This window comes from Denticeps clupeoides, chromosome 1 (assembly GCF_900700375.1).
Source record: "Denticeps clupeoides chromosome 1, fDenClu1.1, whole genome shotgun sequence".
NCBI lineage: Eukaryota > Metazoa > Chordata > Actinopteri > Clupeiformes > Denticipitidae > Denticeps > Denticeps clupeoides.
Genome location: NC_041707.1, coordinates 34885019 through 34910930, shown reverse-complemented (window position 1 = coordinate 34910930; position 25912 = coordinate 34885019). Strand labels below are relative to the sequence as shown.

The 25912-nt window shown below is 45.6% G+C and overlaps 1 protein-coding gene across 1 annotated transcript in view; it reads left to right on the top strand.

Annotated features, from left to right (window-relative positions):
* Positions 1 to 25912, top strand: part of LOC114785300 (basement membrane-specific heparan sulfate proteoglycan core protein-like) — a 43532-nt gene that overhangs the window by 9794 nt on the left and 7826 nt on the right. The window contains exons 7-21 of the mRNA XM_028971366.1: positions 4397 to 4660; positions 4825 to 5100; positions 9183 to 9446; positions 9998 to 10031; positions 10130 to 10241; positions 11726 to 11921; positions 11972 to 12073; positions 14589 to 14624; positions 16656 to 16919; positions 17869 to 18132; positions 18297 to 18569; positions 20094 to 20357; positions 20522 to 20794; positions 22895 to 23161; positions 23324 to 23599. Of these exons, the coding sequence (XP_028827199.1) occupies positions 4397 to 4660; positions 4825 to 5100; positions 9183 to 9446; positions 9998 to 10031; positions 10130 to 10241; positions 11726 to 11921; positions 11972 to 12073; positions 14589 to 14624; positions 16656 to 16919; positions 17869 to 18132; positions 18297 to 18569; positions 20094 to 20357; positions 20522 to 20794; positions 22895 to 23161; positions 23324 to 23599 (3165 nt within the window). The remainder of the gene's footprint in view (positions 1 to 4396; positions 4661 to 4824; positions 5101 to 9182; positions 9447 to 9997; positions 10032 to 10129; positions 10242 to 11725; positions 11922 to 11971; positions 12074 to 14588; positions 14625 to 16655; positions 16920 to 17868; positions 18133 to 18296; positions 18570 to 20093; positions 20358 to 20521; positions 20795 to 22894; positions 23162 to 23323; positions 23600 to 25912) is intronic.

Here is a 25912-nt window from a genome sequence, read left to right as displayed (position 1 = left end):
CACATTTAGAAGAACTTAGTCGTCTACAGCGACTCTGGATCAGACCTAAATCTACACGTGTTTACAAGTAGATCTGAAGTTACTAAGCTTTTGTGAACCCAGGACCAGAGCAGTAATGTGGTGTTTCAGTCTGAGGGAAACACCTTCAACATCACAGCAGCTTCTGATGAGGACTTCACTTTTATTTTATTTTTGTTACTATCTGCTCTCTGTTGTTTGCTCCAGAATGAGGATATTTATTCATTTACAGCATCATAGAAGAGGATGATGAACACAGTGAGACAATTTTGTAGAATGACGTTAAACTTGGTTCAAAATTCAAAGTTTTATTGTTATGTCAGGATTGCCTGCAGCTGGCCTCCACACCTGACTTTAATCCTGACGCCCCATAAATGCCGGAAGTTTCCGCCCGTTCGGGGTCGCTGGCATTTTCGTGAACTCTATGCACGAACTTGACCTTGTTTAGTGTTATGTGTTTTGAGTTCTGGCAATCGCCACACGCCTACGGGTTTGTTTATGTTCTTTATTTAAGTTTAAATCGTTTTCGGCCACCGCGCCAGTCTTTATTTGTATTTCTTTGTTTGTTAATAAAAACCCCTTCCCAACATGTCAGACCTCTGCGCTTCCTTCCCCCGTAAGTCCGTAGTCGTGACAGAATGCCAGCGACCCACCCAAAAGCGCAGAGGTGGAAAGCAGAGGAGAAGAAACGCCGCGAAAGACGCAGCCCGGCGCGGCGGACGCCAGGGGAGAGACGCGCCGCCCGTTCTGGTGGAGCGTTTTCTCCCCGAGAAGCCGTGGTACGCGGCGCCGCGTGATGACGTCACCCCCGGGAAACTCCGCGAAACCCGGAAGCGACAACGTCGGCGGGTGAGTGGGCGGAGCGAGGACGTTGGCGTCGGCAGCAGCGAGGAAGTGACGTGGGCAGCGAGCGCAGAAGATGCGACCCCCACGATCTTCGCCATGTCGAGCCAAGAACTCTGCGCTCTGCTGGCAAGGCTCCCCGTGGACGACACGGACGACGACGAGAGCACGGGAGACGAGAGTTGGGCTCCGCCCATCGCGCCAGTCTGCGATCGTCGCAAGGTCCGTGGGGACCCACGTCACTTCCAGGGGGGTGAGAAGCGGCAACAACAACGGCGGCGTTCCTCCAGCGAGGAGGTGGGCAGCCTCCAGCCCGAATGGCCAGAGTACTGCCCATGGGAGCTTATCGCGCCATGGGTCCAGGATGTCCGCAGGGTGGACGACCCTTGGAGTCACCGGTGGGAGGACACGGATGACGAAAGCGATGATGACGTGGATTTTCGGTGGGCGGTCGGTGCCGGGATGGCTCCGCCCAGCGTGCGCGTCCGAGATCATCGCGGCGTCCGTGATGACCCATGTGACTTCCGGGGGTACGAGGTTGACACGGACGACGACCAGGATGACGCCATTTGGGCAGTCGGTGCCGGGATGGCTCCGCCCATCGCGCCCATCCAGGAGCGTCACGAGGTCCGTGGAGACCCACGTCCCTCCCAGCAGTGTGAGGAAAGCTGGTGGAAGAGGGCGACGGGAGGTCGCCAGCCAGCAACTGCGCTGCCGGGACTGCCTCGCAGGGAATCCTCCATTCCTGCTCCAGTCGCCGACCCGCCTTCCCTCTGCCCGGACGTTCCCCAGCAAAATGGCAGCGCAGCACCAGCGTCCACACCTGCTGGAGAAGACGTCCACCCCCCTCCACACCACACACCTACCACCATCTCCAGCGACGTGCCCAGCCCCGTGTGGGACCGCCCAATTGTCCCGGGACCCTTCAGTGGGGCAGCAGACACAGACGAGATCACTACCATCCTCACGTGTCTGACTGGATCAGCATGGGGCTGGAGCACAACCCTCTGGCAGCAGGGAGAGACAGACAGGAGTTTTCGGGACTTCCAACAGAGACTGAGGGCGGAGTTTGATCGGCCTGAGCCAGGGATCGAACTCTGCCCCTCCACCACATCCAGTGCCAGTCAGGATCCGGGGCAAGAAGACCCAGCACTGGTGGGCGACGAGAAGGTCGCTCCTCCCGAGATCCTGGCTGTGCCCCCTGAGGAGGTCCCGGAGAGCCCAGAGAGGGAGCCAGACGACCCTCTCTTCTGTCTGTCTCTGTCTGTGTGTGTCTGTGTGGCATATGTGTCCGTATGTCGCCCCCACTTCCCCTCTTTGTGTCCACCAGATGGCGACCCAGCCGCGGAGCCAAACCCCAGGGAGGAGGTTCCTGACCCGAATGTGCTGGTCCAAGGCGAGGTGGACAAGCCCCAAGGTACCCCTAAGTCCAGCCGGGGGGGGTGCTCCCCCAAAGAATTTTTTGGGGGGGTGCAGTTCGGGTTGGGGACTCCTCCTGAGGGGAGGGGAGGTGGGGAAGCGATGGAGCTGGGTCCTCCGGTAGCCAGTGAGGAGGGCGGGGCAGGCATGGGCCTGCGTCTGCCTCCAGAGGGGTGGAGCGCCATAGAGCCCCCGGGTAGGCATGAGGACCCAGCTGGGACAGGCAGGAAGAGGGCCTGCTTGTCCCAACGGACGCAGAAGGGGCTAGCCGGATGGTCTGGCAATGCCCCCCCCTTGGCACCAGGGCCGGGCAGCGAGAGGGGCTGCATAGTCCCAGAAGGCACCAGCCTGGGGTGCCTGGAACAGTCGCCGGAGGCTCTGGGACAATCTCCCTGCGCGGTGCAGGGGGTGACACAAGATGTGTCAGAGGGGACATGTGGAGACAGGGCCCACACGTACCCAGATGGATCGGCCCTGATTATTGTGTGCAGGTACGGGAGTCCGGGGCCGTCATGCGGGACCACGCCGGGGAGCCAGGCCGAGGGTCCGGGGCCGCCATGCGGGACCACGCCGGGGAGCCAGGCCGAGGGTCCGGGGCCGCCAAGCGGGACCACGCCGGGGAGCCAGGCCGAGGGTCCGGGGCCGCCAAGCGGGACCACGCCGGAGAGCCAGGCCGAGGGTCCGGGGCCGCCAAGCGGGACCACGCCGGGAAGCCAGGCCGAGGGTCCGGGGCCGCCAAGCGGGACCACGCCGGGGAGCCAGGCCGAGGGTCCGGGGCCGCCAAGCGGGACCACGCCGGGGAGCCAGGCCGAGGGTCCGGGGCCGCCAAGCGGGACCACGCCGGGGAGCCAGGCAGAGGGTCCGGGGCCGCCACGCCTGACCACGCCGGGGAGCCAGCCCGAGGGACCGGGGCCGCCACGCCTGACCACGCCGGGGAGCCAGCCCGAGGGACCGGGGCCGCCACGCCTGACCACGCCGGGGAGCCAGCCCGAGGGACCGGGTCCTCCAAGGGGAGGATACAGCAGGGCAGGAGCCCTGTGGTTGCCGCCGTCCACCCCGCCGCCTCCACTGATGGTACTGTTGGGGCTCCGAGGACGTAGCCCTTGGAGGGGGGGCTCTGTCAGGATTGCCTGCAGCTGGCCTCCACACCTGACTTTAATCCTGACGCCCCATAAATGCCGGAAGTTTCCGCCCGTTCGGGGTCGCTGGCATTTTCGTGAACTCTATGCACGAACTTGACCTTGTTTAGTGTTATGTGTTTTGAGTTCTGGCAATCGCCACACGCCTACGGGTTTGTTTATGTTCTTTATTTAAGTTTAAATCGTTTTCGGCCACCGCGCCAGTCTTTATTTGTATTTCTTTGTTTGTTAATAAAAACCCCTTCCCAGTATGTCAGACCTCTGCGCTTCCTTCCCCCGTAAGTCCGTAGTCGTGACATGTTAGATGTACATGTATAGTGCAGAAGGTATAATGACATTCTTACTAACAGTAGAGACAATTAAGAAGCAACAGTGTATTGTCACAATAAATACAAATTGTAAACAAATACAATATAAACACAATTTTATATGCTAATTTTAATACAACATACACTACACAAACATAACAACATGACTACTTGCCTAATTATGAGCAGGTTCCTGTCACGTCCGCGAGCTGACTGGGGAAGGAAGTGCAGAGGCGGGACATACTGAGAATAATTATTTATTTACAATACAAATCAAAACTGCACGAGGACCGAAAACAGGGGAAATAAAGGGGAGAATAAAAACAGACCTGCAGGCGTGTGGCAATTGCCTCTGAGGAGCTGGAAATGTTGCCACCGATGCGAACAGACTGTGCGAAATTTAGTATCATGTTGGAGATTTCTGGAATTGTTTTTGTTGACACAGACTAAAGGATTCTTGGGTCAAAGTGAAATTCTTGAGTTATTTTGCCTAATATACAGCCTTTCTCTAATAACTTGGTAAAATATACATTTACACCCATCATAATTATGTTTTCATATCATATTTATATAATCATATTTATGGTGATGATCTGTGTTTTATGTATGTTGGTGCAATTATTTGATCTAATATCTGTACTCATGTCAGAGTTTACTGTGTCTTTACAGATCTGCCTATAGCCACAGTGACTGTAGTTAAACCACAGAGACCTTTTTACAAAGGAGATACAGTCACTCTGAGATGTAACATAACACAGTACACAGACTGGGAATATTACTGGTACAGAGACAACTCACATATTTCCAGTAAGACCAGTAAGACCATCACCATCTCTCTCCCTACTGAGAGTGGTCAGTATGTTTGTTCTGGACGGAGGAGAACTCGACCCCTGAACAGCTCTTCAAGTCAAGCTGTTACAGTTTCTTACCAGGGTAAATATATAAAAATACTACAGCTACATTTCATATGAGAGGAAAGTGAAATGAAAACTCCTGATGTTTGAGTAAATGTGTGAGTAAAGACTGAGTAACAGACCCCTGTAGTTTAGGACTGAAGAAGCTTCTTTGTTTCTTTCTTCCCCACTTTGTCACTTCAGCAGACCTGCCTACACCTGCACTGACTGTAGATCCACAGAGTCCTGTGTTCACTGGAGAGAAGGTCACTCTGAAGTGTGAGGTGGAGCCCTCCAGTGGTTGGAGATATAAGTGGTATAAAGAGCAGAGCAGTAATGTGGTCTTTCAGTCGGAGGGAAACACCTTCATCATCACAGCAGTTTCTGGGTCTGATGAGGGTCGGTACTGGTGTCGAGGAGAGAGAGAACACAGTAATTCCAACACACCAACAAGCAGAGATGTTTATTTGTATTTAAAATGTGAGTTGTTTTCGCTTTGACTTTATGAATTTAGACAAATCTGTATTTAGATATCTGTATGATCAGATAAGTAAATCTGTCAAAACTTTAAATTGTCATGGCAGCGATCTGGCGGGAAATACTGGGAAAGGGATTTTATTTCAAAACAATAAATAAAAACAAATAAACATGAGCAGCGCGATGGCTGACAATGTGAATAAAGGGGAGAACATAAACGAGCCCGCAGGCGTGTGGCGGTTGCCAAAACTCAAAAGGGTTGCCAGCTACAAAATCACACAAGTTCTCCAAAGAGTTCACTAAAATGTTGCCGCTCCAGAACGGGCGGAGTTACCGACTTTTATTGGCTGTCAGAATTGACTCCAGCTGGCAACCTCACCTGGAGCCAATCCTGACGGAGCCCCCCTCCAAGGGCTACGTCCTCAGTGGAGGTGGCGGGGCTGACGGCGGCAACCACAGGGCTCCTGCCCCGCTGTGTCCTCCCCTTGGAGGACCCGGTCCCTCAGGCTGGCTCCCCAGTGTGGTCCAGCATGGCTGCCCCGGTCCCTCGGGCTGGCTCCCCGGCACACAAAAATCATGGCTGAACCTTCCGGGTACATTCGGGCCCTGTCTCCGCATGTCCCCTCTGACACGTGTTGAGTCATTCCCTGCACCGCGCAGGGAGGTGGTCCCGGAGCCTCCGGCGACCACATACGGCACCCCAGGCTGGTGCCTTCTCGCTACACATCCCCGCTGGCAGAGCAGCCAACTTCCCACCCTGCTGGACTATGCCGGGGAGCCAGCCTGAAGGACCGGGTCATCCAAGGGGAGGACACAGCCACCTGGACTCACCCACCTGGACACTCGGAAGGGAAATTATGTTAAAATGCTTTTCATTGACTACAGATCAGCATTTAACACAATAATCCCTTCCACACTCACCACCAAGCTGGAGCACCTGGGACTCAGCTCATCTCTCTGTCAGTGGATCTCCAACTTCCTAATCAGGAGACCATAGGAAGTAAGGATGGGTGGACATGTCCCAGCCACAATCACCCTCAGCACTGGAGCCCCCCAGGGCTGTGTTCTGAGCCCCCTGCTGTACTCTCTGTACACATACGACTGTACAGCCACTACTAACTCCACCACCATCATCAAGTTTGCTGACGACACTGTCGTGGTGGGCCTGATCTCTGACAACGACGAGACGGCCTACTTGGAGGAGGTTTGAAATCTGGAGAATTGGTGCCAGAGGAACAATCTCCACCTGAACATCAGCAAGACAAAGGAGTTAATAGTGGACTTCAGTACAAAGCAGGACAGGACCTACCAGACCCCTGTCATCAACAGGAGCCCAGTGGAGAGAGTGGACAGCTTCCGTTACCTCGGTGTTAACATCACGCAGGACCTGTCATGGTCCTATCACATCAACACCACGGTGAAAAAGGCCCGGCAGCGTTTCTACCACCTCGGACGCCTGAGAGACTTTAGACTGCCTTCCTAGGTGCTTAGGAACTTCTACTCCTGCACCATAGAGAGCATCCTGACAGGAAACATCTCAACCTGGTTCGAGAACAGCACCATGCAGCACAGGCGAGCCCTACAGAGGGTGGTTCGATCAGCCAAACGAATCATCTGTACCAAGCTCCCTGACCTTCAATCTATCTACAGAAAACGGTGCTGCACCAGGGCCAGGAAGATAGTGAAGGACCTCAGCCACCCCAACAATGGACTCTTCTCTCTGCTGCGATCAGGGAAGCGCTTTCGCTCCCTGAAGTCCAACACAGAGAGAATGAGGAGGAGCTTCTTCCCGCAGGCTGTCCGAGCTCTCAACAACCATAGTACATAGAACTCCAGCACTTTCACCTTCAATCACTCTGGACTCCTTGCACAAATCAAATCACTTTGCACAATCTTTGCGCTTTTTTCTCTTTGCACAACCTCAGCCCTTTTTACTTTTAATTTTTTTTTATACATTGTCTTTCACTCATTTGCACACCTTCACCCTACCTGTTACACATATTTTATATTAAAGACGTAAAAGTGAAATATTTGGTTACGTTTGCAATATTTGCATATTGGTTCATTGTATACTTGCAACATTTGCAATACTGTGGTCTGTTGAAGTCCCCCTCTGGAGGCGGACGCAGGCCCATGCCTGGCCCACCCTCCTCATCGGCTACCGGAGGACCCAGCTCCATCGCTTCCCCACCCACCCTCCCCTCAGGAGGAGCCCCCAACCCGAACTGCACACCCCCCAAAAAAATCTTTTTTTTTCAACCCCCCCTGGCTGGACTCGTCCACTAGGGGGGAACCGTGCAGTCGGGTCAGGAACCTCCTCCCTGGGGTTCGGCTACGCTGCTGGTGGACATAAAGAGGGGAAGTGGGGGCGACATACGGACACATAACCATGTGGATGTGGTGGTGGGGCATAGTTTGGTCTCTGGCTCAGGCTCTGGCCGATCAAACTCCGCCCTCAGTCTCTCCAGGAAGTCCCGAAAACTCATTCTGTCTGTCTCTCCTTGCTGCCAAATGGCTGCGCCCCAGCCCCATGCTGACCCAGTCAGACACGTGAGGATGGTGGTGATCTTCTCTGCATCTGAAAGGGAGTGAAGAGCAGCAAAGTACATGCCACAGGATGTTATAAATGACTGGCATGTACCTGCTGCACCACTGAATGGTCCTGGGACAAGAGGGACGTCCCACACGGGGCTGGCCACGTAGCTGGAGATGGTGGTGGGTGTGTGGCGTGGGGGGTGGTGGACGTCCTCTCCAGCAGGCGGGGGCGCTGGTATTGCACTGCCGTTCAGCTGGGGAACGTCTGGGCAGAGGGAAGGCGGGTCGGCGACCGGAGCTGGAGAGGCGGATTCCCAGCGATGCAGTCGCTGGCTTGCGATGTCCTGACGCCCTCTTCCACCAGCTTACCTCCACGGTACAGTCTTCCTCCTCGCTGTTCCGCTCTCTCGTGGTCCTCACACCACTGGAAGTGACATGGGTCCCCATGGACCTCGCGATGATCGTGAACGGGCGCGATGGCCGGAGCCAACCCAATTGTTGTCGCAACCCAATCCCGGCGCGTCTCGCCGCGAATTTCCCCGACCCCAAGGGCGTCTCTCCAGCGCACCTCGCTGGCGCCCATGTTCGCTCCGGCTGGCCACATTCTTCTCCGTGGTTCTCTTCCTCCTTTCATTGTACATCTCACCCATGACATCGTGGCGAATTTCAATGATTCGCCATGTAACAGGAAGTTGCTGTCATTCATGAGTGTCACAGCCTGAACAAGGAGTGTGAACAGCAGTGGGTGTAACGCGGAAGGAGAAATACCCCTCATGCAGGACAGTTGAGCAGTGATGGTGGCATGGAAGATGACACAAAAATATATGTCGTCAGAAGCAGACTTCCCACAGATACTTCACATTAATACAACTTAGCCGGCGAGTCCGATCACAAGACTAACAGCACATTTATTATTTTATAGGAACACTGCTTCTGGGACGTGGCAAGAGCTATACATCAAGTGAAAGATGTATAGCTCCGAATCTGACTCTTATTTTTTACCCGCTAGGCCAACCGCTGCCACTTATAGTTAAATCATACAGCGCCTGGTATTCCCAGGAAGTCTCCCATCCAAGTACTAACCAGGCTCATACCTGCTTAGCATCCGAGATCAAACTAGATCGAGTGGTATGGCCGTAAGCAAAGAAAAATCATTAAAATGTCCTTTTCAAGTGCTTTTCATTGGTAACAGACCTCAGCTCTGTTACAGTGGGCTGGGAACGCAGCCCTGAAGAGCTCCTGTGTGAGGATCTCCTGATGGTGCTGGAAATGTTGTCACCGATGTGGACGGACTGATGAAATCAAGTATCCTATTGCATATATGTGGGATTTGATTAGTTTACACGGACTAAAGGTTTCTTGGGTCAAAGTGTAAGTGTAAAGAGTAACTTTGCCTAATTTACAGCCTTTCTCTAATAACTTGATAAAATAAAAATGTACACTCATCATATTTAAGCTAAAGTAATGTGGGTCATTATCTGGGATGTGTCTGCATTTTTTTATTTGCAGTGATATCTGTACCCATGTCAGAGTTTACTGTGTCTCCACAGATCTGCCTAAAGCCAAAGTGACCATAGTTACACCACAGAGACCTTTTTACAAAGGAGATAGAGTCACTCTGAGGTGTAACATAACACAGTACACAGACTGGGAATATTACTGGTACAGAGACAACACACATATTCCCAGTAAGACCAGTAAGACCATCACCATCTCTCTCCCTACTGAGAGTGGTCAGTATGTTTGTTCTGGACGGAGGAGAACTCGACCCCAGAACAGCTCTTCAAGTCAAGCTGTTACAGTTTCTTACCAGGGTAAATATATAAAAATACTACAACTACATTTCATTTGAGAGGAAAGTGAAATGAAAACTTCTGATGTTTGAGTAAATGTTCGAGTAAAGACTGGAGGATTTGGGTTATATTTATGACTTTTTAAAATTTCCTTTTATGAAACCTTTTTTTTAATTCCTTTCAAGAGACCATAACACTGCACGAAAGTAGCTCAATGTTGTCAACATTAAATCAAACTCTCAAATATCAGTTGATGTGATTGGCTGTAAACTTTGGAGATATTTGAATGGCTACCTTTTGAAAAACACATTTTCGGAAATAGTAAAGAAATATTAAATGTAAGAAATTGGCTAAAACCTCAATTAAACTTTTTTCACATTGTCATTATGAGGTGTTGTGTGTAGAATTCTGAAGAAAAAAATATTTCATCCAATTTGGAATAAGGCTGGATGTGGAAATGTGGAAAAAGTGAATCACTGTGAATACATGCTGGATGCAGTGTAGCTACAGGCTATATATATTGTCACATTACCAAACTCTATATATATATTTGTTTGTTTTCTCATTCATAGGAAATATCTGTGTCAAATCATCAAGCCATGGAGGGTATGTGAACATCCAACACAATTTAATTAACTTTGTGGTAATTGTTTTAAAATTTATATGAGTGAATACAGATATTGTCATGGCCAACACGCACCCAGCCCGCCAGAGAACCAGACCAGCCAGAAAGACCACGACCCGGTAGAGGAAACGGAAGCGTGCAGCGGCGAGTATAAAAGTCGGGTGACCCTGAGGAGACGCTGCACGCTCTTTGTATGAGATTACTCATTCGAGACGCTCGCTCGCTTAATCACGATCTAGATATATTGACCCATGAATAACGACCTTCGCCTGCTTAATCCTTTGGACCACGACGAAATCCATGTTCCCCTGCCTTCCTGCCTCCCAAGACATCCTCCCGTCCAGCCCACGTTCCCGGACAATCCAGAAACACGCTGTCTTCCAATTCCCTTCTGCCCCGGTAATCCCCACGGACCTCGACTTCCCTTCCCGCCGCCACCGATCCTCCTCCCCAGCCCCTAGCATGTCTGCAAATGCGTCACAAACTCACCTTGTGACAGATATGTACAAGTAGTACATTCTGTGAAGTTGTCCTTTTTTATTTTCCAGTGGAATTACAGTATCCTTCAAGACAAGCTCATGAATATGTGAATATCAGCACAACTGGAAGATGATGCCCAACCCTGACCGGCCAGAACTTCACTGTGGATGTGTGTTGTCATTTGTTTAATTGTTTAATTTCCATCTCACATATTCTTGGTTCTACTCACATTTTTGCTGTTTATGGTGCTCATTCATGAGGCTCCAGCTGTGCTGTTTCTGTTCTGTTTTACAAATAAACTGCAGAACTGACATCTAGATCTTGATGTGAATTTATTTGGTAGTTAATGAAATAGTTTAATTTATTAATGAACTGGTGGATGCATTAAATCTACTTCAAATGTACTAAATTACTACTCTGTTCTTAGAGGACACATCAATCAATGTCACATCAAGAACATTTACTGGTGTTCAGGACAGAAGAGAAAAGAAATTAAGAAAAGGTGGATAATTAGTTTGCTGTTGCAGAGAACTGCAATTTACTACCCAGCAGGAGAGAACATAGTATGACACACAAACACACACAAACAAAAAAGCGGATGTTCCTGTTCCATTCCCAGGGGTCAGTTGCGAGCTGCACCAAATCGATGCAGCTCACGTAACTGCGACGCACCCCAGTCCTTCTTACCCGGTCTTCACCATTTCTAAATTAATTATCATGAATGATACATGAAATCAATTAGCAAGAAATTAGCATTTCTGTCTCCCAGTTGTATTCACTTAATGTACCGATATTGGAAGCCTGGACGTACTGTATGCAAACACAAAAGATGCCTATTGTTCATCACCCCTCCTTCCCCTGGGAAGATCGGATCACAACCTGGTGCTCCTTGTCCCTGTGTAGAAGCCCTTAGTACACAGGGAGCCACCAGTCACCCGTACAGTACAGAGATGGTCTGTACTGTTTTGAGTTTTGAGTCTACTGTGTGGGAGGTGCTTTGTGACGAACACGGGGAGGACATCGACAGCCTTGTCAGGGCAGTGGTGACCTAGCGGTTAGGAAAGCGGCCCCGTAATCAGAAGGTTGCCGGCTCGAATCCTGATCCGCGAAGATGCCACTGAGGTGCCACTGAGCAAAGCACTGTCCCCACACACTGCTCCCCGGGCGCCTGTCATGGCTGTTCACTGCTTTCTAGAAACACAACTTCTATGACACATCCAGCACACGGCTCCAGCCTGTCTTTCTCAACCATCCAGGTCAAGAGGGACTAAAGAGTATAAAAGTCAGGAAGGCAGCAGGTCCAGGTGGCATCAGCTCAAGGGTCATCAGGTCCTGTGCATATCAACTGTGTGCAGTGATGGAGCACATCTTCAACCTGAGCCTGAGGCTGGGTAGAGTTCCAGAGCTCTGGAAAACCTCTTGTGTGGTTCCATTGCCACAGACTCCATGACCCAAGGACCTCAACAGTTACAGGCTGGTGGCTCTGACATCTCACCTGATGAAGACCCTGGAGTGGCTGGTCCTGGCTCAGCTTCAAACCCTGGTGTCTAAGCTATCATCCCTGCTGGACCACAGATCCCACCCCATGCAGGAGACCTGAGCAGCTCCTTCAGTGGCAGGCTGCAGCACCCACGATGTGGGACGGAGAGATTCAGAAGGTCTTTCCTGCCAAGTGCTGTCAGGCTCGACAACAACTGACCACAAACACACACACATCCAGTACACCATCTCCACTTCTCTCAAGTTCAATATGTGTATATCTACCCACTCTGTACATATGTCATAAAATCTCACAAATATATATCTTTTATTACTTTTTTTCACTGTTTTATAGTTTTTCTATTCTAGGACTATTTATTGTTGCTTGTTTGCACCGTTAACTTTTATTTTATACAGTCGACGTAGTGTCTGTGCTATTGTTTTTTGCTGCTCTTATCATGTAATGTCAGCTTCCTGCCGTGACAGCGTAAATTTTCCACTTGTGGGACTAATAAAGATGATCATATCTTATCTTCTAAAGTCGTTACCTGTATAAAAGACACCAGTCCATAAAACCCAGTCCAGTCCAGTCAAATATACAATCTCAGTCACAAGTGTGGACGCACCTACTCTGTGGTAGTTATGGAGACCAAGATGGAACCATTTTGAATCAGGAGAAAGTAAAGTATGTTTGATAAATAAGTTTTTTCAGATTCGCTTTATTTTACCTTCATTGTTCACTAGTATCATCAAAAGCCACTTCATCAGATGCTCAGTAACATGAGTGAATGATAAGTGTTCAGCATAAACCTTCAGGATTGTTTGAAACCGTCCCTGTTGTCTAACTTAAGGTGGTGGAGAGAAGGGAGGAGTGTGAAATGCTGCCATCATAGAAAAAAAGATTTATTACATAACCTCATGTGTGTTATTTCATAGTCCCCTGTCTTCAGTTTTTGCTTTATAATGTAAAAAATAGGTGTGTCCCAACTTGTGTGAAGTGCATTCTGGGTTATTTACCAGTCACTACCTGATGCACTTACCTGTTTTCCATTCCTGTATAATCGGTGTTCCCTTTATATATGCCTTGCCTTCCTTCAGTCTTTTATCACTCGTCTGATGTGTCTCGTCGTGGTCTGTTTCTGTTTTGGTCCCACGTGCTGTTTGATTTGCATTAATATTAAATATAATTATGTTGTGCGCTTGTGTCTCAAACTGCTTGGCACGTCAGTAGCACATCTGAGTATTTTATATTCACTTGTAATTTAGAAATTTGCAATGAAACAATATTTGATTCACTAAGAAGGTAATGCCTATTTTCACCTTCTTCTCTCAGCACAGCACAAACACCGCACATACAGCCAGTAACGGTCAGACATATTGAGGAAGTGCTACTAATAACCACACTTCTGGTGGCTTTAAACATGCATTCTTCGAATATATTCAGCATGTCATTTAACAATCATGTTCTGTAGCTTCTATTCTATTTTCTATAATTCGATAAAAAAGGAGATAAAGTGAAAATCCAAAAAAACATAAAAAGAAAGATACTTCAGTTTTATGTTAAAGATATTACATATTAACTCTCTATTTTTATCTTGTGTATAAAGTCTCTTTTAAGTTCAGCTACAGTCTACAAATGTTACAAGGACTTTTAACAACAGATAACTGTAATTAATTTGTGGTCTTTTCTGAACAAGCAGAAGTGACCGAGCTCCTTCCTGCCGTGGTCTCATGCGCTCGTTTCGCTCTCACACTTATTTTCACACTTAGTTTCCGATTCATTATACAGAGACGAGAGGAAGATTCAGTCAGTAAGAGGACAGCATGGAGCTCACTGGACGATTCCTGCTGTTCTGTGAGTTCTACCTGTGTGTGTGTGTGTGTGTGTGTGTGAGAGAGAGAGACAGAGAGAGAGATTAGTACAAGAACTAAATGATTTATTGAGTTAATGAGCTTTTATGGCTGCTGGTGATGTACAAACTTGTCCTTGATTTAAAAATTACAAATCCATGTTTTCATAATTTGAAACTTTAGTTTTAGCTGCAGATAGCAGACAAACATAAACTAGAACAGTTGATGTGTGAGTTCTGTATTACATCTTTGTATTTTAAAGCAATCAGAGCCCAGAGACTGAATGTAAGAAGAGTTTCTTTAGTCTACTGGTGTTCCGAATAATTTATATCATGAAAATAAAGTACAGTGTCAAATAAAATGAAAACATTGTGACCAAAGTAAAGCTGAGATGGGAGAGTAGAAGTCTATGATGCTTCGTCTACGTGTGTGAAAGGATTTGTGAAATGCTGCCGTCTCTACTTTGGAGCGTCAAATGTTCAACTTCTTTTGCTATTTTTTTTATTGTTTATTGCATAAACCTATGTGTGTTATTTCATAGTTGTGTGTCTTCAGTTTTGTTCTATAATGTTTAAAATGCATAAATAATAAATAAATGAATAGATGTTCCAAAACTTTTGACTTGTAGTGTATGTCCATCTTCATATCTGCTGTGTAGAGTTGCTGCTGCTGCTTGTGTTGTTCAGCTGCTGTATCTGATACTGAGTCTCTCTTTCTCCTGGTTTCAGTGCTGAGTTCACTCGTCTACTCTGGACTTTCACAAGGTGGGAGATGATCTGGTTTGATTATTCTTTCTCTTGCTGTCAATATTTAGAATGTTTATACATTTAAATTTGTCCATCTTCTTACATAAATCAGTTTTCTCTTAACTGGAAAATACTGGATTTTGTGTCGAGAGTTTGACAAGAATCTTATGATTCCTTGAAATCCTGTGTGGATGTTATTGTGTTAGTCTGGGACCCCGGTAAGGAGGGGGTGTCACTGTTTGGGGAACGAGGTGTGGCAAATGAGTGCACATGGGTCAAGTCGTGTTCCAGGGGTGTGACTTTGGCCGATGGGCGTGGCTTGGTCATGGTTACGCATGGTTGACGTGGGGCTGGCTTGGACGAGGGCATGTGTCTGCATGTGGGCGTGGTCTACCTTGGTCTTAGCTTGAACATGGGACGTGGTTGGGTTTGGGGGCATGGCTACTGCAGTCTTGGACGTGGGCTTGGGCAGGGAACATGGCATGGGTTGAGGGGCGTGGCCAAGTTTCATCATGGCCACGTGCTTGGGGCGAGAGCGGCTCATGGGTGTGGCCTGTCGAGGTTGGTGGAGGACGCATTGGCATTCCCACTGTTTGACAGTGCTCGTGGTCCAGTTGATGTGGGGCTCATGGATGGTCAGCCATGCGTAACCTAACACAATGGGCCCTAGGAGCGTCTCTGCGAGACGTCAGTCTATGGACATGGTCAGCGCAATTATACTGTCCAGTGTGTTGCCCCAATCGCGGTTCACCATCTCGTCTTTCACTGACTCCTGGAGGCCTTGGTAAAAAGTGCCGGGGAGGGCAGCGCCAGTCCACCCACTGTCGCTCACCAGGGTACAGAATTCAATCACTTAATCACTCACGCTCCGGTTCTCCTGGCGTAGCGACGTGAGTTGCAGTGACGTCACCAGGGTCTCGCCCTCGAACATGGTTTGGAGGCGGTCCAGGAAGGCAGGGACAGACAGATCGGGTCGCGCTGCTCCACATTTACATTTACAGCATTTATCAGACGGCCTTATCCAGAGAGTCTTACAATCAGTAGTTACAGGGACAGTCCCCCCCTGGAGCAGCTTAGTGTTAAGTGTCTTGGTCAGGGACACAATGGTAGTAAGCGGGATTTGAACCTGGGTCTTCTGGTTCATAGGCGAGTGTGTTACCCACTAGGCTACTACCACCCTGCGGCATGCGCCCGGCCAGCCGGGAAGTTTCTTCATCAGCGAGGTGGGCGGCTTGGAGGCGAAGAAGAAGATGGCACTGCGTGATGAATCCGCTCTTACTGTCACAGTGCGAATTCGGTGACACATTTGCAGACATGCTTGGAGCAAGGGGACACATTGTTGTACAGGGATAGGACACTGGACAAGCTGGGGAGGAGGGCCGGAGGTGATTGGTCTGTGAGGGGGAGGCTGGAGATGAGTGAGAATGGGAGTGATACAGTGGACGCGCCGCAGAGTGGCGGGGAGGGAGTTCTGGATCTGTGGGAAGTACCGGGGCAGAAGAGAAAAGGAAGACAGCGGATTTGAGGACGATTTGGGAATGTGAGTTGGACGGGAGGACGTCTTGGGCGGCAGGAAGGTGGGGTAGCATGAAGTAGTGTCTTAGCAGAGGGGGCAGGCAACTCAAGGTCAGAGACGGCATAAGTCGTGGTCACGAGGTTCAATCAATTGGACGATCGTCGTATCAATACGAGAAGACAAATGTCAAAGTGGAGAACAGACAAAGCTCGTGGTCATGAGGTTTAGTTTGTCAGGTGTAGGTAAAGCAGGCTGGCGTCTCTGGGGAATAAATTCAACAAAGAGCGGGCAGCATCTCCCCGGGGACACCTGGCTTTTATACTCGGCGCTGCCCGCGCTCACTTCCGCTTCGCTGTCTCCCCGGCTGGTCTGGCGCTCTCTGGTTGGCTGGACGTGTGTTTGACGTGACAATTACATTTATTATCATATTCATGCTATAATAATATTGTTAATTTTGAGTGTAGCTCAGAGGTATGGATGTTGCTGCATTAGTTCATCTAATATCTGCACTCATGTTTACTGTGTCTGCACAGATCTGCCTAAAGCCACAGTGACCGTAGAGTCTCCAGAGGAACCTTTCTACCCTGGAGATACGGTCACTCTGAGGTGTGACATAACACAGTACACAGACTGGGAATATTACTGGTACAGAGACAACTCACATATTCCCAGTAAGACCAGTAAGACCATCACCATCTCTCTCCCTACTGAGAGTGGTCAGTATGTTTGTTCTGGACGGAGGGGAACTCGACCCCAGTACAGCTATTCAAGTCAAGCTGTTACATTTTCTTACCAGGGTAAATATATAAAATACTACAGCTACATTTCATATGAGAGAAAAAAGAAATGAAAACTCCTGATGTTTGAGTAAATGTGTGAGTAAAGACTGAGGAACAGACCCCTGTAATTTAGGTCTGAAGAAGCTTCTTTGATTAATAACAGTAACTATAACAAAATTAAATAAAAAAATTGTTGGCTTTACAAAGTGATTATTTGTACCTCAGATCTGATCTGGAGAGTCTTAAGACATAGAAGAGGTTGTTTTTGAGCTTTCATTGTACAGCTCACCCATGACATTGTGGCGAATTTCAATGATTCGCCATGTAACAGGAAGTTGCTGTCATTCACACATACAACCTCCAATCTGAATCAAACTGGATACGACTGATCACAGTCTGGTCCTGACAAATTGAATGTATGAAGTTTCTGGAGCAGTGGTGGGCTAGCGGTTAAGCAAGTGGCCCCGAAATCAGAAGGTTGCCGAAGGTGAGCAAAGTACCATTGAGCAAAGTACCGTCCCCACACACTGCTCCCCGGGCACCTGTCATGGCTGCCCACTGCCTACTAAAGTGATGGGTTAAATGCAGAGGACACATTACACTGTGTCACCTTGTGCTGTGTTGCAGTGTTTCACAATTACAATGACTTCACTTTCACTTTCACTTCTGGTATAGTCACACTGCCATCTAGTGGAAACAGAAGATACCTTACAACATTAACTATCCTGCAACAAACTTTTGTTTCATGTAGTAAACCCTGACAACGCTATAACATTACACTACTGCTCAAGCCCGGCGCTTTTAAAACAGGGCTCACAGTTTTTTTTACTAATAATTCAACAAAATTACATTTATTATCATATTCAAGCTATAATAACATTGTTCATTTTTAGTGTAGCTCAGCTGTATGGATGTTGCTGCATTAGTTCATCTAATATCTGCACTCATGTTTACTGTGTCTGCACAGATCTGCCTAAAGCCACAGTGACCGTAGAGTCTCCAGAGGAAACTTTCTACCCTGGAGATACGGTCACTCTGAGGTGTTACATAACACAGTACACAGACTGGGAATATTACTGGTACAGAGACAACTCACATATTCCCAGTAAGACCAGTAAGACCATCACCATCTCTCTCCCTACTGAGAGTGGTCAGTATGTTTGTTCTGGACGGAGGAGAACTCGACCCCAGTACAGCTCTTCAAGTCAAGCTGTTACAGTTTCTTACCAGGGTAAAAATATAAAAATACTACAGCTACATTTCATATAAGAGGAAAGTGAAATGAAAACTCCTGATGTTTGAGTAAATGTGTGAGTAAAGACTGAGTAACAGACCCCTGTACTTTATGTCTGAAGAAGTTTCTTTGTTTATTTCTTCCCCACTTTGTCACTTCAGCAGACCTGCCTACACCTGCACTGACTGTAGATCCACAGAGTCCTGTGTTCACTGGAGAGAAGGTCACTCTGAAGTGTGAGGTGGAGCCCTCCAGTGGTTGGAGATATAAGTGGTATAAAGAGCAGAGCAGTGATGTGTTTCAGTCTGAGGGAAACACCTTCATTATCAGAGCAGCTTCTGGGTCTGATGAGGGTCGGTACTGGTGTCGAGGAGAGAGAGAACACAGTAATACCAACACACCAACAAGCAGAGATGTTTATTTGTACGTAATAGGTGAGTTGTTCAACTTTTCAAAAACATTTTGGCTTTGACTTTATGAATTTAGATACATCTGAACCGGTATGATCACATATCTAGATCTCACAAAACTTTAAATGATGTCTGTTTAACTAAAACATTTTTTTATAAAGGATCAGTAAGTGTTTTAAAAAATGTTAACTGAGATATTTAAAATCTGAGGAAAAGTATAAAAAGCATCTAAATTGAAGTTTTTTACTGTAGTTTTGTTTTTTGTACATGTGCAAGATACAGTGTGTGTGTGTGTGTGTGTGTGTGTGTGTGTGTGTGTTACATTGAGTGTGTAGCAGTGGTTGAGACTAACAAGGTAAATGTAAGTTGTTACTGTAGTTTAATCGTTTTTTATGAATCTTCATCCACTACTATCTTTTACAGACTTCGCTACTCGACTGTTTGTAAAAATAACTGTCCGCCCCCATTTTAATGCTGCTGCATGATGAAAATAATTCTATATACGTGTGTATAATGTAGCTTTAGTTCCAGCTCACCTGTACTGATTGATTCACATTTAGAAGAACTTAGTCGTCTACAGCGACTCTGGATCATCCCTAAATCTACATGTGTTTACAATTAGATCTGAAGTTACCAAGCTTTTGTAGAGCAGTAATGTGGTGTTTCAGTCTGAGGGAAACACCTTCAACATCACAGCAGCATCTGATGAGGACTTAACTTTTATTTTATTTTTGTTACTATCTGCTCTCTGTGGTTTGCTCCATAATGAGGATAATTATTAATTTACAGCATCATAGAAGAGGATGATGAACACGATCACACAATTTTGTAGAATGACGTTAAACTAGGTTAAAAAATCAAAGTTTTATTGTCAGATGTACATGTATAGTGCAGAAGGTATAACGACATTCGTACTAGCAGTAAAGACAATTAAGAAGCAACAGTGTATTGTCAGAATAAATACAAATTGTAAACAAATACAATATAAATACAATTTTATATGCTAATTATAATACAACATACACTACACAGCCATAACAACCTGACTACTTGCCTAATTCTGAGCAGGTTCCTGTCACGTCCGCGAGCTGACTGGGGAAGGAAGTGCAGAGGCGGGACATACTGAAAATAATTATTTATTTACAATACAAATCAAAACTGCACGAGGACCGAAAACAGGGGAAATAAAGGGGAGAATAAAAACAAACCTGCAGGCGTGTGGCAATTGCCTCTGAGGAGATGGAAATGTTGCCACCGATGCAAACAGACTGTGCGAAATTTAGTATCATGTTGGAGATTTCTGGAATTGTTTTTGTTGACACAGACTAAAGGATTCTTGGGTCAAAGTGAAATTCTTGAGTTATTTTGCCTAATATACAGCCTTTCTCTAATAACTTGGTAAAATATACATTTACACCCATCATAATTATGTTTTCATATCATATTTATATAATCATATTTATGGTGATGATCTGTGTTTTATGTATGTTGGTGCAATTATTTGATCTAATATCTGTACTCATGTCAGAGTTTACTGTGTCTTTACAGATCTGCCTATAGCCACAGTGACTGTAGTTAAACCACAGAGACCTTTTTACAAAGGAGATAGAGTCACTCTGAGGTGTGACATAACACAGTACACAGACTGGGAATATTACTGGTACAGAGACAACTCACATATTTCCAGTAAGACCAGTAAGACCATAACCATCTCTCTCCCTACTGAGAGTGGTCAGTATGTTTGTTCTGGACGGAGGAGAACTCGACCCCAGGACAGCTCTTCAAGTCAAGCTGTTACAGTTTCTTACCAGGGTAAATATATAAAAATACTACAGCTACATTTCATATGAGAGGAAAGTGAAATGAAAACTCCTGATGTTTGAGTAAATGTGTGAGTAAAGACTGAGTAACAGACCCCTGTAGTTTAGGTCTGAAGAAGCTTCTTTGTTTCTTTCTTCCCCACTTTGTCACTTCAGCAGACCTGCCTACACCTGCACTGACTGTAGATCCACAGAGTCCTGTGTTCACTGGAGAGAAGGTCACTCTGAAGTGTGAGGTGAAGCCCTCCAGTGGTTGGAGATATAAGTGGTATAAAGAGCAGAGCAGTAATGTGTTTCAGTCTGAGGGAAACACCTTCATCATCACAGCAGCTTCTGGGTCTAATGAGGGTCGGTACTGGTGTCAAGGAGAGCGAGAACACAGTAATACCAACACACCAACAAGCAGATATGTTTATTTGTACTTAAAAGGTGAGTTGTTCAACCTTTAAAAAAATCCTTTGACTTTATGAATTTATATAAATGTGTATTTAGATGTCTGTATGATCAGATATCTAGATCTGTCAAAACCTTTAAATAAAACTTTTTTAAAGTTGAGTTAGTGTTTTAAAAAACACCACATGAGATATTTAAAATCTGAGGAAAGGTATAAAAAGCATTTGAATTATACAAGCTTTCTAATAAAATATAATGAGGTGTAAAAATGCAATCAGTCAGTTACAAAGAGTAATTTGTTCAGGCAATATTCTATAGTGCAAAGATTGCATAAACCGTAATGGGGTGGGGAGTGGGAGGGCAGGCAGTGTGTTTAGGAGTCTAATGGCTTGTTGGAATGAAGCCGATGCTGCGATGGCGTCTGGAGGACCGTAAACAGTCCATGTGAGGGGTGTGATGGGTCGAGCACGATGTAGCGGGGGAGAGATGCTCTGATGATGTTTGCAGCTGCTTTCACAACCTGTTGCACAGCTATGGTGCGTAGGACCTATTGAATCTGTCATTATTGTTATAATAATAATAATAACATTAATACTAATAATAACAATACCTTAAAAATTGTCAGCATGCCAAAGTGTATGGACAAAATTTATGGAATACTCAAACTGCCACCTACTGGTAACATGAAAATACTTATTTTATGTTTGGATAAATTGCTCGACTTATGGAGATTATTTGTACCTCAGATTTGTCTGGAGAGTCTTAAGACATAGAAGAGGTTGTTTTTGAGCTTTCATTGTACAGCTCACCCATGGCATCGTGGCGAATTGCGATGATTCGCCATGTAACAGGAAGTTGTTGTCATTCACACATACAACATCCAATCTGAACCAAACTTGATACGATTGATCACAGTCTGGTCCTGACAAACTTAATGTATGAAGTTTCTGGGGCAGTGGCCTAGTGGTTAATGACGCGGCCCCTTAATCAGATGGTTACTGGTTTGAATCCCGACCCGCCAAGCAGTGCCATCTAGTGGAAACAGAAAATACCTTACAACATTAAGCGTCCTGCACCAAACTTTACACGATTGATAAGTGTCACAGCCTGAACAAGGACTTTGAACAGCAGTGGGTGTAACGTGGAAAGAGAAACATCCCTTATGCAGGACAGCTGAGCAGTGATGGTGGCATGGAAGATGACACAAAAATATATGTCGTCAGAAGCAGACTTCCCACAGATACTTCACATTAATACAACTTAGCCGGCGAGTCCGATCACAAGACTAACAGCACATTTATTATTTTATAGGAACACTGCTTCTGGGACGTGGCAAGAGCTATACATCAAGTGAAAGATGTATAGCTCTGATTCTGACTCTTATTTTTTACCCGCCAGGCCAACCGCTGCCACTTATGGTGGTAGTAGTCTAGTGGGTAACACACTCGCCTATGAACCAGATGACCCAGGTTCAAATCCCGCTTACTACCATTGTGTCCCTGAGCAAGACACTTAATCCTAAATTGCTACAGGGGGGACTGTCCCTGTAACTACACTACTGATTGTAAGTCGCTCTGGATAAGGGCGTCTGATAAATGTAAATGTCTCCACTTATAGTTAAATCATACAGCACCTGGTATTCCCAGGAAGTCTACCATCCAAGTACTAACCAGGCCCATACCTGCTTAGCTTCTGAGCTCAAACGAGATCGGATGGTATGACCTTAAGCAAAGAAAAATCAATAAATTTTGCTGCCCTTGTATGGCTGGTCCAAGTGCTTATCATTGGTAACAGACCTCAGCTCTGTTACAGTGGGCTGGGAACGCAGCCCTGAAGAGCTCCTGTGTGAGGTGGTGCTGGAAATGTTGTGAAATGAAATCAAGTATCCTATTGCATATATGTGGGATGTGATTAGTTTACACGAACTAAAGGTTTCTTGGGTCAAAGTGTAAGTGTAAAGAGTAACTTTGCCTAATATACAGCCTTTCTCTAATAACTTGATAAAATATAAAATTACACTCATCATATTTAAGCCAAAGTAATGTGGGTCATTATCTGTGTTGTATGGATGTATCTGCATTTTCTTCATTTGCACTGATATCTGTACTCATGTCAGAGTTTACTGTATCTCCACAGATCTGCCTAACGCCACAGTGACTGTAGAGTCTCCAGTGGAACCTTTCTACCCTGGAGATACGGTCACTCTGAGATGTGACATAACACAGTACACAGACTGGGAATATTATTACTGGTACAGAGACAACACACATATTCCCAGTAACACCAGTAAGACCATCACCATCTCTCTCCCTACTGAGAGTGGTCAGTATGTTTGTTCTGGACGGAGGAAAACTCGACCCCAGAACAGCTCTTCAAGTCAAGCTGTTACAGTTTCTTACCAGGGTAAATATATTAAAATACTACAGCTACATTTCATATGAGAGGAAAGTGAAATGAAAACTCCTGATGTTTGAGTAAATGTGTGAGTAAAGATTGAGTAACAGACCCCTGTAGTTTAGAACTGAAGAAGCTTCTTTGTTTCTTTCTTCCCCTTTGTCACTTCAGCAGACCTGCCTACACCTGCACTGACTGTAGATCCACAGAGTCCTGTGTTCACTGGAGAGAAGGTCACTCTGAAGTGTGAGGTGGAGCCCTCCAGTGGTTGGAGATATAAGTGGTATAAAGAGCAGAGCAGTAATGTGGTCTTTCAGTCTGAGGGAAACACCTTCATCATCACAGCAGCTTCTGGGTCTGATGAGGGTCGGTACTGGTGTCGAGGAGAGAGAGAACACAGTAATTCCAACACACCAAAGAGCGCACCTGTTTATTTGAGTGTAATAAGTGAGTTTTTCCAACTTTTTTTGATTTTCAAGTCTATGATTAAACAAAGCTGAACCAATATGATCAGATATCTAGATCTCTCAAAACTTTAAATTCAACAACTTACAGACATTTTACAAGGTCATTTAGTGTCTGACTGAAATTAGAGGAAATGTATAAAAAAACATTTGATTTATATATGCAATTCAGTACTTTATTTAAGTAGTTTTTTCATGTATCTGCACTGTACTAAAGTATTTCCACTACATTATACTAAACTGTATTATGATCATTTATTTTTTTCTCTTCTTTTTTTTTTATTCAAGTTGTGCCCACTGCTCCTGCAACTGCTTAACCCAATCAATGTCACCGATTACTTAATAATCAGCAGGCACACCCACTTCACACACCACACCCGAACACCACCTGATCACCTTTGTTTTCCAAAATTAAATATATTTTAATCTGCTATGTTAATTGGCATAACGTTATTAAAATCTGATTTTTGTGAAAATGGGGAGCCCCTCTCACGTTCAGCGCAACAGATTAAACACCACACCTACTAACACAGAGTCCTGCCCCCTGACTGCACACGCCCATCTTTCTTCTGAATTTCTACAAACACCAGTTCCTGTTATACTCAATCTAACTTGTCCAGTTTCTCTTTATGCATACAGATGCAGTAAAGTAAAAGAATCCAATATACTAATTAGAGGTGGGCATAGATTAATTTTCTTAATCTAGATTAATCTCACTGTAATCTTGGAATTAATCTAGATTAATCTACATTTTAGATTAATCTACATTAATCTAGATTAAAATGGCTCATTTGAATTCTGCCGTAGGCAATCAGAATATGTGTGCTACCCAAATAATGACTAAAAGTAAGTCTTTGAGAACGGGTTTCTCAAGCCAGGTGGCGCATTAGACCAGGGGCTCATCTCCTGTTTCCAAAATGCATCACAAACTGCTTGAGAAAGCTGTTCTACTATGATAGTTGGTGATGAAAATAAATTATGTTCAATAAGATGTACTTGTGTTTACCAACTGTTTATTCAGTTAAATAGCTGCATCCATGTTACCACGTCACGTTTGATGTGGTCATTTCACAGTTCGAAGACTCGTTCTCGCCCCCTTCAGTGCAATTCGGCTAGGTATACATCCACGCTAAAATATCAAGGTGAAAGTCATCATAGTGTAGCGGTTCTTCTTCTGCGTTGTGCAACTTTTTGATTACGTTTCTTGAACCGCAAATGATGAGCTGACACCCAAGAGATTTTCTGTGCAAAGTGTATTCTGTACAAAAAGCAAGGTCGCGTCAGAACATCGCGTCTTTCTGCACCTCTCTCTACAATATACAGTATTAAAATACATAAAAAAAATATTCACAAAATAACACACATGCAAAATATTCCTAGTATGTACATAAATTAAAATGAAGGAAATAACTTTTGGCACACAAACCCCACGCACCTCTCACAGCTCACGCCATGTGTCCAAGAGACCTGAACCGGGTCTCAAAACAAAATAAAAGTCTTTAGGAAATAAGAAACTAACAGACACAAGAAAGAATAAATATACTTATAAATCTAGTGTAACCATTTAACTCCAGCAATAGCTTGCGTAGTATAGACTCAGCTCCCAACCGAACTTTGTGAATAGATTAACGGCGATAATTTTTTTATCGCCCGATAAGAGTCTCACGTTAACACAGCACGTTAACGCCGATAACGGCCCACCACTAATACTAATACATTGTAAACAGAAAATTTGTCTGTTCTCAAACCCCAATATGTCATAGTGTGTATGTTTCATATAAAGAACATGTTGTGCATTCAATATTTTGTGATTACAATAATTTTAATGGTCGACGTGATATTCTGTTAAAAGATTCTTGTGCTAGGAGTGACATTACACTCTATTCACTTAAAAAGCAAGAGCCATAATAAACCACAGAACTTTTACTTTGAATACTTAAGTATGTTTGAAGGCATAAAACTTTTGTACGTTTTCTCAGGTGGAAGTTTTAAAGGAATAAAGCGTTGTTTTGAGTATCTCTAGCTCAAAAACATGCTTTGTTAAGGTTATTAAAGCAGAACAGTGATGAAACCTTATCAGTGTTGATGATGATGTATGAAGATTTACTTTGTAAAAGAGATGGGGGAGAGAAAAAAAAAAAGAAAAAGTCACACATTTTATTACCCTCAACCACTGCAGTATTATACAAACTTTCCACTCATCTGCTGTTGCTGTTATATCATGAAAATAATTCAATTTACATGTGTAATGTTTCTTAAAATACAGCTTCTATACTGACAGCCTCACTCGACAGTA